The 20,043-nt window shown below is 37.5% G+C and overlaps 1 protein-coding gene across 3 annotated transcripts in view; it reads right to left on the bottom strand.

Moving 5' to 3' along the window:
• The window catches only part of FAM184A (family with sequence similarity 184 member A), an 80,764-nt gene that overhangs the window by 46,523 nt on the left and 14,198 nt on the right, over positions 1-20,043 (bottom strand). For 2 of the 3 annotated variants that reach the window (XM_059835566.1, XM_059835568.1), the window contains exons 1-2: positions 4,792-5,445; positions 1,714-1,849 (exon numbers count right to left, since the gene is read on the bottom strand). In XM_059835566.1, the coding sequence (XP_059691549.1) occupies positions 1,714-1,849; positions 4,792-5,445 (790 nt within the window). Of the gene's footprint in view, positions 1-1,713; positions 1,850-4,791; positions 5,647-20,043 lie in introns of those variants that run through there. The other variant, XM_059835565.1, reaches the window with a different exon arrangement.

Raw genomic sequence — 20,043 nt, 5'->3', positions numbered from 1 at the left:
GCCAGCGTCAGAAACCATTTCCAAACAGGCTGGTAATCAATTATACCACATGGTAAAGGCTTGGTAGCACAACTGTGAACAGGGCTGCTGGTTCTTGTTGCACAGCAAGGTGCTGTAAAGCAAAGATGTACTACTGACAGTGCCACTGAGCTCAGTAACAGTGTGGACACACTGGAATTTCTGGTAAAGCTAAAAACCTCAATGCCAGAGGAGACCAGTGCTGGACTCATAGGCTAGCTGACTCCATGCCATCAGTAACATGGAAAAACAGCCTGGATATTTTAAGTTTGTTTCCACTGAATCTGGGGCTGGCTGCTGAATGCTTCCCATGCTTCTGCCTAGGGAAGGAAACAGCAATGGTCAAGGAGTGTACAAGAACAGGTTTCTTTTCCCCCAACAGTCTCAAGTCATGAATTTTTCTGAATGCCTCACACATAACTTTTTCAAGGGTCTCCCCTTTGAGATTCATGATTTGAGATGTTCTTAGCAGGAAGTCCATTCCTTTTAGCTATTTACATGCAGTAAGACCTTGCAGTCTTGGGTCTCTGCTGGCCTCTATATTGCCCAAACATATAGCTTAGACTATTCCTAGCCTTTACCTTAGCTAGCTCATCTATACCACTTGTCCTAGGTGTGAAGCTCTCCTAGGCAGCAGACACACTCAGTCCATCTGTAGGAACTGCTTAATTATTTAAAGGACAGAAATAAATCTTGATACAGGCCACATTCACAGACATAGTTTGAGGGCTATGCCACATGTAGCCATTTGTAATAGCAAACTATTACAGTAATAGTAAATATAATATTGTATATAGTATGTACTATAAATAGTAAACTATTACAGTATTACCAAGTTAATGCTGTGAAGTATTTTCTGGCCCTAATGCTGACTGGCACAGTCTGGCAACATCCCAGCCTTCAAAACAAGGTGATCTTACCCAAACCAACTTTTGGGAAGGGCCCCTGGGCTTGTGCTAACTTGTGTGGAAAATAATCAGGTATTTCTCCGATTGGTCTCATTGTACAAGGTCAAAGATAAGCCGGGGCTTATTTTTAGCCTACAGTCCTACCTATAGCATAGTTAAGCAAGTTCAAGTACTTGGGCCCATGCCCTACCACTAAGCAGTTTACTAGACAGACAATGCCAGTAAGTTAAAACCTGCATGTGTACAGGCAAATCTTAAAACCATTTTCTATGCCTTTCCATATGTCAACGAGCACAGAACATATAACTGGGGAAAACACTGTCAAGAAAACAGCTATAAAGAAAACCCTAACAGATTTATTAACCGATAAGCTGCAAGTCTTCTGATAGTAGGTGTACAGCAAAGTACAGCAGTCTCAGCAAAAAGACAAGGCAACTGAAAAAGGATGGAGAAAGAGGGAGCAGGTCTCAGTGATTATATGGAAAACAGATACACAGCAGAAGCATTCTGTACAAGTGCAGTTAAGGCAAGAAATTCCAAGGCCTGGAAAATGTGTACATGCCATACAAAGTAGAACATTTGCACAAGTAAGTACACAAAAAAAGAATCATAAGTACAATACATGTGGTATCAAAACAGTTAAAAACCCCAAAACTTGTGAGAAATGTCTATGGACAGCATTGAACAGTCTTTAGGCACTCTAAACCTGCACAAGGTTAACAGAAAAAGGAAAGGCTAGAATAAACAGATGAAATTCATTTCCAGATTAAGTTACTGACATACATACTGGCTTTGAGAACAAGATCAGTGGCCTGCTGCTGTAAGCGCTCTCTGGCAGCTGCTAGCTCACTTTCCACTTCTTTGTGTTTGCTTAACAATGACATCTCCTCCTCCTTCACATCATCTAGCTGTTTTTGAAGAACCTAGAGAAAATACAGTATAACACCTGTTATCATTATATACAATCATGTTTAAATTTAAATGAGCTTTCGGTTAAAATGTACAGAAAAGACCCTTCAGCAAACAAGTTTTATTCATACAAAAGCTGAAATCTTGTAATATTACCATCATATTCATTTTGTATTATGTGTTTTTCCAAAAATATTGTTGAAGCACTACAAGATACTGGATATATGGCATGACAAGAATGCGTAAGAGAAATGTGACAATATTCAAAAATGTATATGAAAAATAAAAACGGCAAAATGGTCCACATTGTTTGGGGGCCAATTTGAGAAACCTGGTTTCTGGTATCTGAGAGTTCTTCACACTGAAGAATACATTGTATGTTCACAGCAGTTTACAGTGTCCCTTGTTGCAACAGTGAGTGTTTAGTACTGACAAAAATTAAGCTGCGCATGGATATACATAAAATGAGAGCTAGGCAATTAGTTAAATCAAACTCTTAGTATGTTTTTAAGTCTGATGTACTGATTCACAATACCATATCTTGGGTAGTGTGATGATGTGTTCTCAGCCATGCAGGAAATAAAAGGAAATCTTGTTCTGTTTTAAAAGGAAAGCTAGACTTCTCGTCACTCAAGTCACTGAAATAATAAAGGGCCATTTTAAAAAGTAAAGCAGGATATAGAATTGGGGAAGACAATGGACAGGACGTGCAATGAAACATGGACACCAGAAGTGGCGAGATTGTGCCTTTGATCACCTCATCCACAATGATCAGAGCAGGACCTGACTTTAAAATTTGCTGCGAATACTTTACTAGACTCTTCCTCTTCTTTGGAACCAAGAGGCACTCCTTTACTGCAGGAATGATCAACATACAACGGGTTTCCTCTTCACTGCAGCTTGCCAAAACCCCATCTCCTTGGTGTAGTGAATTGAAAGGCAAGAGTCGTGCTTTGTTAACTGAACAGAGTTGGAAACGAACTTTTGGAAGGCCCCTTGGGAAACTGGAAAAAGGTATTCTGAATTTAACATCTGATAAAGTTGGCAGTCTTCTTTCACTATACCCTGTAGCGGTTACCCAAGGAAGGATAGTCCAAAAGATGGGCTGGAATTAGATTGTAAATGAGAAAAGCTTATGGCCCATCTCAGCTCTACTCAATGATGCTTCCAAAATTGCTATGACCATCACATTTAAGGTACTTTTGGCTTTGAAACTTGGGAAGGAACTACAAATGCAAAAGACAAAATACTCAAGATTACCCACAGAAATTACTATTCTTCAGGCCTCAGCACAGCTACCAAAAAATGAGCAGAATTTCACAGAATCTTTTCCTTCAAGTCCAGCATACCCAGTCCTATTTTTTGCTGAACAACCCCCACCACCCCCCCCCAAAAAAAAAAAAAAAAAAAAAAAAAAAAAATCAGTCTTTGTATATCTGGGATGTCTTGCCCTTCTTTAAGGACAAGAAACTTTAGTATCTAAATAACACTGCCTTGAGGTTTAACCTGGTAAGTAGCTAAGTACTACACAGCTGCTCGCTCACTACCCCCCAGTAGGATTGGGGGACAGAATCAGAAGGGCAGAAGTGAGAAAACTTGTGGGTTGAGATAAAGACAGTGTAATAGGTAAAGAAAAAGCTGTGCACACAAGCAAAGCAAAATAAGGACCTTCATTCACTCCTTTCCATCGGCAGGCAGGTGTTCAGGCATCTCCAGGAAAGCAGGGCTCCATCACATGTAACGGTTACTTGGGAAGACAAATGTCGTAACTCCAAACGTCCCCCTCCCCCACCTTCTTCTTCCCCCAGCTTTTATTGCTGAGCATGACGTCATTTGGTGTGGAATATCCTTTTGGTCAGTTGTCCCAGCTATGTCCCCTCCCAGCCTCTTGTGCACCCCCAGCCTACTCACTGGCAGGGTGGTGTGAGAAACAGAAAAGGCCTTGAGTGTGTAAGCACTGTTCAACAACAGCTAAAACATCCCTGTATTATCAAACAGTTTTTTCACCACAAATTGAAAACATAGCCCCATACCAGCTACTATGAAGAAAATTAACTCTACCCCAGCTAAAACCAGTACATACTGAAAATGTATTTCAGCTACTGCTTGTAAAAACATCATTGAAGAGGTTATAATAAAAAAGTTAGAACAATTCAGAATTCGTCTTTTTTTCTCACCTCCCACAAACCTACTTTTCTTAAGACCCAACATGTTTAGGCCAGGTAGTCACTGATGATCACTACAAGCAAGACTGCACTGAATACAGAATATTCATTGTATTTATAGCGTCAGTTGTATGACATTCCTGTCAAATACTTTTCTGCAAGAAACTCTACAGTCTAGATAAGTGGTTTCTCAACTTTTCTAGCAAGCATTTCAGTTTGCCAGCATAACATGCCAAATGGTACCAGTCACCAACATCCTCCTTCCCTCCCTAAATCCTTTTTTTTTTTTTTGGGGGGGTGGGGGGGGGGATCGATTTATGTGGAGACCTGATGCAAATACTGCTTAGCTTTTTGCCTTTTTTTTTTTTCTTTCTTTCTTTGGGTGGAGTGGAACAGGGTTTGGTTTGGGGTTTTTTACCTGTTTTTTAAGTGGTAACAGTTTTAAGTATTCTATTCAGTACACTATACTTGGGGTACTATGACTAGAACAACCAAGTTCTGTTCATGAACAGCTGAAAGGAAGGAGACCAAAATTTTCCCCTGGGTAGGGGCTTCTAGATTCTACTGGAATATAAAGTAGTACTAATTCAGTCTGGGAAAAATAAACACATAAAATACATTTTAAAATATGAATAAATAAAAAAATTTGTAAGTAGATGATAATCAAGTATGAGTGACAGAATAGTAAGTTTACATGTTCCAATCACCTCAACCTAACAGCCTCATGGAAAGACAGCACAAACAGGAGAAGAAAATTCACAGTCTTGGGAACAACATATCACTGGTCTCACCTGTACATTGTTTTCTGCTGTACCAAGAGCCACCTGAAGTTTTTGGCATTTTTCCCGTAGACTGGCAGCTTCATCCTGGACCATTTGCAATTCAGTTTTAAGCTTTCCTAAGTTCTTCCGTAACATACTTTCCTGGTTTTGAAATTCTTTTCTTAGTTCCACTTCTTTTTCTTTGCAAGCATGTAGACTTTCTGCTGTAAAAAGCTGAGATCTTTTCAAAGAATCAAGTTCATGTTCATAGAAGGACTGTGCTTTGCTGAGTTTGCCTTCATAGTCCTCAATGAGTTTTTTTCTTTCCAGCCGTAACTCTTCAACTTTACTGTTCAAGTCTTCCAGCTCCAGTCTATGCAATTCCTCTAGCTTTTCTTGCCCCTTACTTAAAGTAGCATTCTGGCTCTGTTGAGTCTTCAGAAGTTCTTGAATCTCAAGCCTGTGGGCAGCTCTCAAGTCTTCCAGAGCTGTACGCTTGTCCTTCTCATACTGCACTTGCAACTGTATGAAACTTCGTAGCCTTTCCTCAAATTTCTTTCTGATCTCTTCTACTTCTCTTGACATGGTGACTACACGTTGGACATGCTGAGCTTCTGCACAAAGCTGCATATCTTCAACTCTATCCTTATAGGCTTCAAATTCTGTCAAGGCCTGATGTTTCATCTTTTTATGATCTTCCAGCGACTCTTCTAAAACCTGGATCTTTCTCTTGAGATCCATTTCTTCTGCAACTTTACTTTTATACTGCAAGATCTTCTCTCTGGTCTCTGCAAGAATTTGTTGAATTTCTTCTTCATGAGCATCCTTAAGGGCTTGGATAGCAGCTTCATGTTCATCATTTTTAGTGTTCAAAGCATATATTACCTACCAACATGAAATAATATTATATTAGAGAAAAGGCATTCTGTTTACCTAGGCACTCTGAAAGTTATTTTGACAATCTGGCATGTTTTCATGATACAAATAAGACACCAAATATTATTACGAATGTGACTGCATAAATGCTGTATTAGTCATGACAATCTTATACATCTTATAGAATGGTTTTTCTATACTTTTTAACCTATAATTTTCCTGATGAAAGGTTTGCCTTTATATGCATATTGTTGCTGTAAATACCACTAGAAAAAAGCACATTCAATGCGTTGAGAAACAAAATATTTCATTAAAATAATTAAAAGCATAGCCTAAAAAGAAATGTGAACAGAGGTTCTCTGTCGGAGAGTAACACACACAAATTATACATTACAACATGAAATTAAATCAGAACAAAATCCAAATCTCAAATTCCTCCTTTCCAAATGCTAACTATTTTTAAACAGTTCATTTTAGAAACATCTAAAATGCCAACACTGGTTGTTCTGGTTTGTAGGCCTGATGGCTGCCCAGATGCAATTTCAGTTTTGACAGCTTATCTAGTAGGCATCCTGTGTATGTGGATCTGCTAAGGTCTGAGGTCCCTCCATAAGCTCACCAACTTTCCAGCTAATAAGTCAGCTGAACAGAAAAGTAGCTGGCAGGGCAGTCAACAGCCTAGGGAGCTAAGCAGCTCAAGAAGGCTGTGATACCAGCAAAGCTGCTAACATTCAGTGTTTCAGCTTCACCAGAACATGGTAGGCTGTCTTTTTGGTTTTTAACTAGGAAGTACTCTAACCAATACAGAGATACGGGTAAGTATGTGTGTATGCATATGCATGTGTATGTGTATGTATCAGTGAATAAACTATTCATGCAATAAGTGGTTTTAATATTTTATTTAATATTTTGTGCTCCAAGAACTCCAGCAAATACCCACACTTCCCAGATATGTCACAGGGCTATAAAACACATCTGAACAGAAAAAAAGTCTTCCAATTAGTATATTTCGTGTGTCTTAAAAATGAACAAGGAGCAACAAAAATGGACAACAAGAAGCAGCAGAGAATTTAGAAAAAAGCTGCCCTTTGGGAATTTTTTTTTTTTTTTGGTGAGGACAGAACCCATACCTCTCCTCGTTAGCATTCAACTAGGCAATGGAGGAAGATTGTGCTGACTTGCTCTTAGGGCCAAGAAACATGAAAGGCCCAGAACTGATCACTCTCCTGGCACCAAGCACAGAACCTCTGTGTTCTGGACTTGAGAAAGTGTTTACAGTCATGTGCTCAGACAAGTTACAAAGCTCAAAGTAGTTCTCACAAAGGGAAAGGAGATTCAAGATTTTGCCCATGTAATATAACTAGCTCTGTTTTTGGGGTGGGGTGGTGGTTTAGTTGTTTTTTTGGGGGGGTTGTTTTCTTTTTTTTTTTTAAAAAAACCCAAGAGTCCAGACACTGTATCCTAAATTTTATTGTCTGAAATAACAAACACACACCATTCTGTTACGTGTGCCAGAAAACCTAAAAGGGCAGGCTTTAGATTAAAAAAAAAGAAAAGAAATAAAAAAGTTCTGAAACAGTATCAGATGGAAAGAAAAAACTAAACAGCCTCACTCATCTTTACATAGCAAGGAAATAACTTTAAAAAAAAAATCACAAAACCCAGTTTAACTTACGTTATTCTAATTCAACTTTTCTAATATGTGTACATGTTATTTAATGAAAGAGGGGAAAAAAATAGCTCTTCCGTGGTTTTGGAAACTGTTCTTAATGCTGCTAATATCTCTGCAGGCAGCAGGTAGACTTTTGACTTTCTTCCTCCCTAGAAAAAGTAGGTTTTTCTACTGCGAAAGAGCTTCACGGTTCAGAGACTCAGAAAAGTCCTCCAATACACTGCAAAACATGACAACAAAACCACATGTAATTCCGTTAGCAGAATCACAACTATCACTGCAATGCCCTTCACCCGAGGTTTCAACCTTTTATATTCTCATTGTCTTTGGTGGTGCCAACAGTAACTTCTGACCACAAAGCTTTCACCTCCCTCCTGTCACCAACATACAGTCTCAGCTATGGGATCCCAAAGGTTAGTTTCCTTATCATTTAAATGGTGTCCAGTGCTCAACTCCTTTGTTCATATCAGAAATACTTTGAAAACTGAGGTTTTTATTTTATTTTTTTTAAATGTACATGCAATATCTTCTATGAAGAGGCCTTAGTTTTGGTTAGAGAAGCTAGACAATGTAGATAAAAGGGTATTATAAAAACCCACACTTATGATAAGGTTATTATAATAAGTATTTGCAGAACACTAGGTCAAATCCCATGCTCAAAACAGCCCTTGACTCTTGTCTTTGTGCGTAAAAGTGCCATAATGTTGTTCTTCACTTCAGGCAGCATTCCAATCTCAGCTTATGCAGCACTATAATCTGCAGAAAGTATAATTCATAAAGTATTTTCAGGGGTATTATGATTTGGCAATGGGACTGTCACCGAAAATTCCAAGTGAAAAATAAGCCTGTATACAATGCCAGATTCAGAAGGTACCTTTAAATTCTCATCATTCACTTACTCCATACAAAAAGCACTGAACACCTACAAATTCAATAAGCACCATTCATTTCCTAAATGAAGGACATGGGTGTCTTAGGGAAAACTTAAAAAGAAAACAAAATGCATGCAACTTAATGTTGTATCATATGTTCTTCAGCGCCCTGAATTCCAGCTCTACCAAATTACTCTATTATAAAACTCAGTATTTTTAAAGTAATAGAATAGCTATATCAAATTTTATCTTTGAGAATTTGATGCACTGTATTAGCATAGGAACATAGAAAAAAAAGTCTGTACTAATGGAAGCAAAAGCAACCTAACCGCATTTCAATGACATGAAAGCAGAAACTGAAATACATTGGAACAAATTAATACATTTAAAGTTCTAGCTAAAATAAATAGTTCTTGCTCAAGTAAGTTTCTGAAAATTGAAAGGCAGTAAGGTTGCAAAAGTTTTGCACTCTATTTTTAAATCAGAGCATGAGCCATTTCCTAAGCATGCTTGTAAATGCTTTTAAAAACACTAGTAGCTTTTTCAGTACATCTGCATATTGCTAAGAAGCATAAACTGCTCATTTGAGTAATTCTTTTTTTTTCCAGTTCCACTCTAAATGCATAATACACATCACAGTTCTTATCAGGTGACAGAAAAAAAATTAAATTGTGCTTTACTGCATTTTCAGTTAGCATATTATTCTAGAGGTACAGAGAGACCCATACGCTCTCCAAGAATACTGAGATTACCAGCTAAAGGCCTTAATCCTTTTTACACAAAACAGTAATATAATTAATTATTAGTAAGAATCTACTGAAATACTACATGCCTTGGTCTGAAGAACTACAACAGAGTAAGTTAGTAACGATAACAGTAATAACCTTTTTCATGCCAATAATTGAGGATTGGAGTTTTTAGTTGTATTCTATGTGGTAAGGTTAAGGAAGTCTGTTGCTGCATTAGCTTTGGTGGCTTGAACTACATGTAATACAAACAACAATCAGTGTTCAACACTGTGGCTGAAAGGTGAAAGTTTTACTATTTGGCTGAGAAATATTTTTGACTCCAAACCAGATGTTATGGTTTGGAGAGCTGACCAACTCTTGCATGGTCAGCTGCACTTTGGTCATCTGCTCCTGCCAGCAATTCAGTCATGATGGAATGCTTTTCTAATTAAAAATGTGTAATTCACTTTAACACTAGTATTAGGTGCCAAATACATTTTGCAGCACTGAAAGTATCTCCAAAAATGTGTGTGGTCCATTCTCTCTAATTTTACATGGAAACAGGAACTGATACCTATGAGAAAAAAACATTACTGCACATCTCACAGAAACATCGACCTTGCGTCTCTGGCAAACCTTCATTTTAGACTTAACATGCGGGTCCCTGGGTCAGAGCACTACATTGAACCTAGTTCAGGTGAAGTGCGTGGTTCCCAGTGCTGCTGGGGTGCTGCTGCCTGTGAGCACTGATGCCGCCTGCACGCACTAGTCTGAAACACCAGAGCCTCCAAAGACATCCCAAGACTTTGTCAGTGCTGCACACCTATTTAATGAACTACACAACTACAGTGCCAACAAGGAATTGCTTGTGCATAACCTATTGATGACTTGGAACACACAGACCGAAGAGCCTGACCTACCCTTGATATCTGTGGGTAGATAAGAACCTCTAGATGCAGGAAGTAGTAAGATTTACTGGGAAACAGTAACAAGGGTTTTCTTGTGAAAAGTCACACCCCACAGATTCAGTGGAATGCAAACAGAAAAGTTTAGTCTACAACATCAACAAGAAACATCAAAAAACTTTCAGGCATTATTACGAATTAATTTTATGTAGAAATGTATCCTTTACTATAGTCCATAATGATCATACTTTTTGTACAATAGGTATTGCATTAATTTTTCCTCTTTTCTTCCTGTTGGCCAAATAATGCCAAATGATGAGAAATATGTTATATTTAAGCATTTAAAATGTACATATTATGAAAGATCAATTTATGATGAAATAAATAACCAATTTAAAACCCAGAAGACTATTTTTATTGGCCAAATTTCTGCTCCTTAGTACATTATAAAAGTATAGTAATGCAAGAAAATACTTCAAAGTTACTTAAAACAGTCTTTCAGAAAACCTGTCCACAATTGCAGAGTACATTCTTAGAAATTAATTACTACATACAAAGTAGACAGACAATTATAACACAGCATTTTATTCCTTCTCACGCATTGCTAACCAGACAGTGAACACCACAAGATAAGCTCTGAAGATTTTTTCATATAATAACCTTTGAAGTTGCATTTTCAATAGGACTTTTTTTTCTTTAGATTGTAACTACGATACAACTCTGCTCAGAGCATGGGGAAAAAAACAAGTTATTGCTAAATCTGAAACCCCCCTTAAAAAAGCCATATTACATATACAAAAAAAATCCCAACCCCAAAACCTATGTATGTCCACCTCTCTCTCTTTTTTATTTAAAAAGAATAAATCCCTTTATCTAGACAGACTTTTTGTTCCCTTATGCAAAATACTGTGAATACAGATGCTTTGTCAATCCAGTCCTTTTCGTGGCTGGCAACACAACAGAAACAAGCCTAGAACTTTAGGCCAGGATTGCTTCGACATCACAGAAAAGGTGGAAGGCAGGCACTTGTTCTTCAGCTATCTGGTTCACTGCAAGTCTTCTTAAATGCTTGAGCCACTGCATTATAGGGGCACAGCATGATGAGCAGGGAAGAGACAAATATAGTCTGCAGCTGTGAAAGTAGTGTCCCCCACCAATACCATCTCCCCAGAAGAGCTGGTCTAACTATACCAGTCTTCCTTTGAGATAAAAGCCATAGAGGGCAAGAACTTGAAATTTTTTCCCCAAAAAATATACTTCCACAGAAAATGTATTATGAAAATATCTTTTAGCTGTTCAGTCTTCATGCATGAGCTCAATTTATATCTAAGTAAAATTCAGTACTTTACTCCTTTAGAAATGCTGAAAACAAATACTGAATTATTTTTATTACAGCAACAAGCTCTCCAAAGTAATCTCTAATATTTAGAGAACGATGCCATGAAGTTCAGCATAATTTATTTCCAGGAATAGAACATTAACAGATTTCCACTTCTACTTAACATTCAACTTCTGAATGAAAACAAATGACAACCATTTTTCACTTTCACACTTGTGGCTAAACATTCACACTTCATTTTCTATAAAAGAGAAGTCTTGGTAAGTCAGAGGACATGCACTGTTTATTAACATCTAAGCTGATAATTAAACAGGGGAAAAACATTTATTTTGTACTTTCAGGTTTCTTGATGTTCAATACCATATACATAAGGCACAAAGCCTCACAGGGGCACATACACGTAAAGACGCTTTCCTCATGCTCCTAAACACGTGGTCCGCAAGTACCTGTAATGTGATGTGCTGATAACCCATTTCTACTTTCTGAACTGCCAAGTGCAGATCAATATCACATTAACTACTTGACTTACAATCCCTCCTGTGTTTTGTTTGTGTATGACCCACACCGAAATATCGACTCTTCTTAAGTATTTGCCTGAAAATCTCACTTGCATGAAAAGATCCATCTGCATTTACAGCTCAGCATATTTATAAATGTTTGCAGGGCCCGTACCTTAAAATTTAATTATTAGAAAAAGGCATGCCACATTCCAATTAATCATGGTGTAGGAGATGTCCTCACCTGAAGAAGCCACCACACCTCAGAGCATGTCTTGGCACAAGGACAGAATGGTCAATGTGCCCATCACTGTTGCCCTTTTCCTTTCTCCTAGAGTTGTACCAGACAACAAATGAGAGGCCTTCTGGGAGTTCATCAGGAGCTTTATGTTACAATAGCCTATCTTGGAAATACGCACTTTGTCCAAATCCAGGAACAGGAATAACCATTAACAAGCCAACCAGGTAACAGAAATCAAAAGCATGCCAGCAGGTAAATCTACAGCTGTAGAGCACTCTGCAATCAAAGATTTAACAAAAGGAGCACATTATCTGCACCGCATTTTATAGACCAACATGCCGAGCAACAACAGGAAGATGCGGTTCACAAGTTCAGAAGCCATGCAGTCTGCTGCCAGGAGTCAATACTACCTTAGGGGGACAAAAGGGGATTTGACAGAGACATTAGCACACATGTGAGGCTGACAGAAATAGATATTTGGGGAAATTCCATTCCATTCAGTAGACCAAGGTCTTTGACTGGATGTGTGGGGTGCACTGCAGAACAGATGGCATACTGCTATGGGTAGCAGAAATTCCATTTATTTTTTCTTATATGGGTATCCTTGGATGTGCTGCAGAAAATGGACAAGTGCGGTTTTTTCCTCACCCGAACAAATTACAATGGAGCAAAGGAATTTGTACCAGTGAGGAGTTAAGGCATGCCAGATAAGATAACTGTACCCAGGTTTCTGAGGAAGAAAAGAGAGAGGAAATAAGGGCAGATATCACTTACAAATATTTATCAAAATACAGTAAAAAATAGGAGCCCTTAGATCTAGTTTTTTCCCTTCCAGAAAACAAGGCAGTAATTATGGAAGGCACGCAATGTCTGACAGAAGGGAAAAAGAGGAAAAATTACTTGCCAATATGCAATTTAGAATGTCAGCTTGGGGAACAGGTGAAGCTGTTATTCCTGTTAAGACAAGGAGAAGATAGAAGAGCAGAAAAAAGGAGAACAAATATTAGATACAACATGCAGGCCCTATATCCTGAAAACTCTTCCAATGTGGTTTTCAGGATTTTCATAGCAAAATTACTTCGAAAACAAGCAAACAACTTAAACACTGATGAAATACAAGTTCATTTTACATAGGATTTTAAAAAGAATCATGGCCTGGCTAAGGCATGACAGACAGATACAATGCTGCACTGCCCAAATACAATACACCCTTCAGAATATCTTCAGTTGAGGCAAAATCTCAGGTGCAAAGCAAGCAGATGTGATGTCACAAAAACAAGAAATACAGATTAAATGGGAAGAGCTATTTGAAGATAATAACATAGGACTATGAGACGTGGGTTGGCTATTCAGCTGAATAACATTAGCTACTGACTAGAAGTACTGTCTAAAATGCCCATTAAAGAATGCTGCAGATGGACGGCCTACTGGCCACATTCAATTTAACTAATTTTCAGGAGCAGAACATCCCAGAATTATCTGCACAATCTTGAACCAAAACAGTTTTTACAGGAGGAAAAAGTAAACTTGAAGACCTTGACAGAAAGATGAGAAGCAGCTGGATACAGGTAAAGCACACCTCTTTACTATAAACCAAATTATACAGGACTGTTTCTCCAGTTATAGGGGAGACATCATCACTACTGCTTTGTATGACCTGGCACGTAATCCCCCACTTGGCTACTACATGACATCTATTTCTGACAGAAATGCTCAGCTGTTCTACACTTGCATCACTGGGTCTAATGGAGTTACGTAAGTTTACAGCGTTCAACAATCCAATTCCATGCATTCATATTACGCTGTTCTCAACTACAGCTATTTCTAAGTAGTATATTACCTGCGTGACTAAGAAGCACTTAGTTTTATTAACTGCATATAAGTTTGCTTTCTGCGCCAAAATGTAAAACCAACTTGCAGAATAAGTCAGAACAGAGTTTGATGGAAGTTTAAATCTGATTATGACATGAAAAATATTTTCATGGTGACAGATTTCAACTGACGAACACATTGCAGAAAGACTGTTTTGAAAGACGAAAGTAGTGTTTAAAAAAAAGCTTCAAAATTTAGTCAGAATGGGAGCAAATACCAGCAGAAACCAGTTTAAGTGTTTTATAGTGTCTCCCTGGAAATCAGTACTTATTTTTTAACTCAGCCAATACCTGTAAATCAAGATAAGTAGTCCTAAACCACTTACTTGCATAATTGATAAGGAGAGCTCTGCTATACAAACATTGTCAAAATACAGCAGTTTTTTACAAAGCTTCTCAGACTACTTCAACACTATGACTTAAAAATTATTTGATTCATCCTGTATCATCAGCATTGTTTCAGAACTACATTACAGAAAAAATACAGATGCAGTATTTCCATCTGCTTTAATTACCTGCTAGCCATAGTAAGTTGCTCCTTTCCTTTTTCAGTTTCTGTATTTGGTTTCATCAAATTACATGTTAATGGTCATTCCAGCCACAGTTAATGAAGCTGGAAATTTTTTTCCAGACTTAATCTCATTCAGAGATTTCCCTCCCTCCCTCCCTCTCTCTACATTTTTTAAAAGGAAAACATACACTTTCTAATTCAACATTGCATACTTTTTTTTCTTTTTCTTAACAAAAAGCAGTTCATATTTCTCCTTGAAACAGCATCCACTTAAGAAAAGAAAACCAGTCTTTTGGTGCAAAATGTATGAGAGATGGCACTTAAAAAGTGAGTTTTCTTCAGTGGAATCAAATGGTTTAAAGGATGACGTTCACTGATATTGAAGTGACGAGAGCCTAAAAGGATGAATAGAAATTGAAATTTTCTGCAAAAGTATTTCAACAACAAATCCATCACACATACAGATTCTTAATTTAGAGTGAAAAAAACATTCCTATAAAAGGAGTACGATTAGTCAGCTGAAAATTTATTGTCTGAAAGCAAAGCTTAAGTTCCTCTATTTTGTTCTAAAATCAATCCTTTTTTTGAAAGGGCCACTATAAAAATGTCTAACACAATCAGTATCATTTATGTCAATATAATTGCTAGTTTAAGTCTCCTGGTTTTTTGGCTAGACTTGGCCAAATTATTCTTAATACAATCACATCTGTACTTTCACCAACTTAAGTATTTCTTTCTGATAAAAATGAAGTCATGTAGTTATTTGTACTAGATAGGAAAATAAGTCATAAGACTCAAAACAATCCGAAGTCTAAAAAAACGCAGTCCTGTTTCCTTCAAAATTGTATTTCCCTGCTTTATCATTCACGCTGACTTTCATTATAATTCAAGACTAAAAACTTATTCTTAAATGTTAATCTAGTCCACCTTCAAACCTAACCCCCTATTAACTTTTACCATCTGAAGTGTCATGTTTTTAAACATTTAGTTTTCGCTAGATGTTTATGGTGAAAAGCTGTCTGGTCATGGACTGGTTTTGTATTTCTCCATACATAGCCCAGCTAGAAACACATAGTTTTTAAATAACTAAGAGTATGTAAGACAAGTTGTCTTGCTTTTTAAGAAAAAATAATTTTTGTGGAAGTACTCACTAATATTGGAAAATGAAGCTAGAATTAAAAACTTCAACTATTTAGAATGAAAGGGATTTGTTTTTTCTTTTATTTGGCAAGGGAGAAAGGGGGAAAGCAGGGGTGGTAGAGACAGAACAACAACTGTGGAAATGTAAACTAAAAATGAAGCACCTCCCTCTCAAATCTGCTCTAGAGGCTATCCAAAGCAGTATTTTTGAGTGCCATCACCTGAACACGTCACAACTATTTTTAGAATAAATTGTAAATGAAGTTGACACTAAAGAAAGTTGATCTCTCTTCCTCTTAGCTTGCTTATAAACTTGAAATCAAGGCATGGTCAGCATTATTATCACTTACACATCCTATTATTCATTCTTACTGATGAGTCCTCAAGTGTTGAGCTGACGAAAACATTAGAAAAAGGTTTCTTGTATTCCATCTGTATGACAAGCCAGAGAAAACATCTTCCCAGTTTCTCTTCCCCATCAAAACAAAGTTCATTTTCACACTCTCTCTGCCTGCAGGTCTTTTCCTCTCAATGCTTGATCTATTTTGATTCCTATTTCATCAAGAACTTCTGCAGATTCTACACAATTCCAGTATCTAGTGGTTCTTCACAGCAGAAGAGACCAGTCAGACAAGAATATATCGTGCAGCCTCTGTGGAGCAAAGAGGAATTCCTTACCAGTGGTTTGAATGACACACTGGAAAACAAGTCCATTTCTTGCTCGTAATTGTCTCTCTAATTTCCAAGCTTGTTTAAGAGAAGGAAAGGCATGGAGCCTTCCAAATAAGTATGCAGTTATGCAGGAAAGAAATACTAGTGAAAAGCATACACTGCAAAGCTCCCAACTCAGTATTTTTATCTACAGCATTTTTCACTTTACGGAAGGCCTTAACTACAAATCATCTCTGGCAGTTTAATGGTAAATACTAATTTTCCAGAATGAAAAAAGGAAACTCCAGCCAGAAACTTGTCTATTCATGGAATTTTTAATAACTGTTGAAGAATTTGAGCCACTTCCCCAGAAATATCATACTAACTTGAAGTAACTTCTCTTCCCTTTCTCTGGAAAAAATTATCCAGATTTTAAACAAAAAAATAAAATTCATGTTCAAACTAAGGATTGATCACTAAGCTTCCACTCTTCTTTTTTTTTTTTTTATGTTACAGGAGCAAATCTATGAAGTAAGCAAGTAAGGTGGCACAGTCACTTTTGCTCAAGTCACACCACTTGACAGTTTATTCTCAAAGCTCAGCCTGACATGAATCTAGGACAAGTTTGCAGCGGCCCACTGGGATACTTTCCAGTAACCTACATGTATCTATCATACAATGAAAAACATTTATAATTCCTAGCTACCTCTCAGTATTTACACAATACTGGCTATAAGTTTTGTCATTTCACGCCAACAACTTAAAGGTTTGACACACTATTATAGAAACAACATGTATATGGAATCACAGAAGGGCTGAGGTTGGAAGGCCCCTCTGGAGGTCATCTAGTTCAGTTCCCTGCTCAAAGCAGGGTCAGCTAGAACAGACTATGCTGGGCCTCGCTCAACTGGGTTTTGAATATATCCAAGGAAGCAGACTCCTCAACCTCTCTGGGCAACCTGTTCCAGTATTTGACCATCCTCACAGCAAAAGAAGTGTTTTCTTATGTTTAAATGGAACTTCTTATGTTTTAGTTTGTGCCTATTGCCTCATCTTTTCATGAGGCACCACTAAAAATATGCCTGCTCAGTCTTCTTTACTCCCTACCATCTGGTATACATGCACGTTCATAAGATCCCCCGAGCCTTCTCCAGGCTAAACAGTTCCAGCTCTCTGCCTCTCTTAGTATGACAGATGGTCCAGTCCTTTAATCATCTTAGTGGCCTTTTGCTGGACTTGCTCCAGTACGTCTATGTCTCTCTCATACTGGGGAGCCCAAAACTGGAGCCAGCACTCCAGGTGAGTCTCACCAGTGCTGAGTAGAGAGGTAGGATCACCTCCCTTGAGCTGCTGGTGACAGTTTTTCTAATGCAGTCCAGTATGCCACTGGCTTTCTTGGCCACAATGGCACATTGCTGGCACATGTTCAACTTGTTGTCTATCAGGACCGTAGGGCCTTTTCTGCAAAGCTGTTTTCCAGCCAGTCGATCCCAACCACGTACTTGTTATTCTGCCCCAGATGCAGGCCTTTGCATGAAGTTCTTGTCGGTGCCTTTCTCCAGCCTGTCCAGCTCTGAATAGCAGCACACCCATCTGTTTTATCAACCACTTGTCCCAGTTTTGTATCGTCTACAAATTTGCTGAGTGTGCGTTCTGTCTCATGATTCAGGTCACTAACAAAGGTGTTAAACAGTACTGCCCTCAGTATCAGCCTCTAGGGTACACCATTAGTGACTGGCCTCCAACTGGGCTTCATGACCACAACTCTTTAAGCCCAGCAGTTCAGCTAGTTTTCAGTCTACCTTAATGTCTACTTGTCTAGAATACACCTGGAGAAAACACACAGGCACATGACAAACAGCAGTGAAGATGCATCTAATTTTAATTTTCCTATAAACAGTCCCACAAAAAAAAAAAAAAAAGACTGAATACACTTTTTCCCTAGTCTCTATCTATCAAGTTACTTAAAGTTTGTGCAGTTCCTTCTACCACAGGTTTTCTGAACCATTCAATTAAAAAGAAGAATAAAAAAAAAAGAAAGATTGTGTATACTTAAGTTGGAAAATTGTAGTATCTCCATTAGAGACCTACAACAAAATTGATGTCCTGGTAAAAGCATACAATTCTACTGATTTGTCCTAAAGCATCTCTTTTCCATTCCTCACATTAAATATAGTAAGGGGAATCCTGTGGCTCCTCCATCTGAATGCTCAGTTACCAGTCCAACACCTGTATTTTCTTATTATGGTTATCCAGTTAGATCTATTCTTTTGGAGAGCTACATTACTGAATGTTCTTAAAAAGCCGTCCTATGCAATTGTAACAAAGGCTTCTACTATTGCTTCTGTCTGGCAACTGGAATACAATGTGGTTTTTTTAAGGGTACTTAAATTGTAACTATTTGCTAGATTTGCCTCTTTTACAATACTTCCTTTATTCCACATTCAATGGAAGACGTTAACTCCTACTGTTCCAGCAATACGTCATACAAAAGTATACAGGTATATGTGTTCAGAATTTTCCAACTCCAACAAAAATTCCCCATACCAAACAAGGATCCTTGTCAAGACCTCAAGTTTTGGGCATGAAAAGCTGTCCTAAGGAAAAAAAAAAAAAAAATCTGTGATGCCTAATATGATAGAGAAAGAGGATTAAAGGAAAACCAAGAAGTCTTCTTTCTCCAACATACGTAAAAAAAAATATTTTGAAAATTCAGCAGTTGAGAAAATAGTGGAAATCTTAAATCAAGAAACACACATAAATCACATAGAAGCAGAATCGCAAAAAAAAAAATCTACTGAGCATTTGTGTCCAACTTCACATTAAATAATTAGCTCAAGGCCTCTGGCCTTGAGGTAGGTACAGGTCTGTATCATGCACATATCAATTTATACATATATATTCTGTCTCTCAAACAAACATGCCTAGTTCTGACTACTACTGTAAAAATCTCCATTTTTATATGAAAAATGAAATTTAAAGAAATGAGCTAAGTTGGTGGCATATTGCAAAATACACCATTAGCTAAGAGAAAACTTAAGAATGATTTGAGAAAGCCATATACAAAGAACACTTTCATAGAATTATTCTGAGGTACATTTTAAGACCATTGTATGTACAACACAGCTTCCAATACACCAGTTTTAATTCCATAGAGTTATAAAGGATGTCTTAACTTGTTAAGAAACAGTACAGAACAATTTGCTTTGCAAACTAAAACATTTAGCAGTGAACAAGCAATCTGCTGAAGTTTTCAAATACTTTTTCAAAGTTTGATTTCAATTTAGCCAGCAAATAGCATTTCTGCTTTGGGTTTTTTTTTTTTTTTTAATAATAGCACTCTTAAAAACCAGTAAGCATAAGTATCTCCAGCAATTAATGCACTCCTCTTCCCATAATGCAGTCAGGAATGGTTCTAATGAAAGGAACATATTTTGATACCTAGCTTTCTGTTCTGCTTTTAGCAGACCCTCTCCCTAATTCTAATCTAGGGTTAGAAAGACTGTGTACAATACAGCTTTCAAAACAACATCTCTTCCATGAAAGTGTAAAGGTTACTTATGATAAAAAACATTAAAAATGAACAAGCTCAGTGCATACCAACAGAGCTACGTACATTTCAGAAATGTCTCCTTTTACAGATAAAAACGTAAATAAATGCTTGCATTTGTTAGTTTGCCATAGGGTTTTCATTAAGTTCCTAATATACCTCCTATATTTTGGGTAGTCTTCAATCATAGAACCAGGATACAAAATGCACTAGAACTCAGTGCAGCGTTTGCAACGAATTAATTGAAGCACCATTAAAATGGAATATTAGTGACACCAGTGTATCATAATAAAGACGGAACATACCCCCCCAGCCCCAAACATCAACATTCTAAAAAGAAGCAAAAAGCAGTAAAGGACTGATTACCGAAGTATTAAGTAAACATAAACCTCCTTGCACTTAACCAGGAATTAGACTTACTTTTTACTC

This window comes from Gavia stellata, chromosome 2, assembly GCF_030936135.1.
Source record: "Gavia stellata isolate bGavSte3 chromosome 2, bGavSte3.hap2, whole genome shotgun sequence".
Lineage (NCBI taxonomy): Eukaryota > Metazoa > Chordata > Aves > Gaviiformes > Gaviidae > Gavia > Gavia stellata.
The sequence above is the reverse complement of the archived record's forward strand: the minus strand, read 5'-3'. Positions and strand labels throughout refer to the sequence as shown.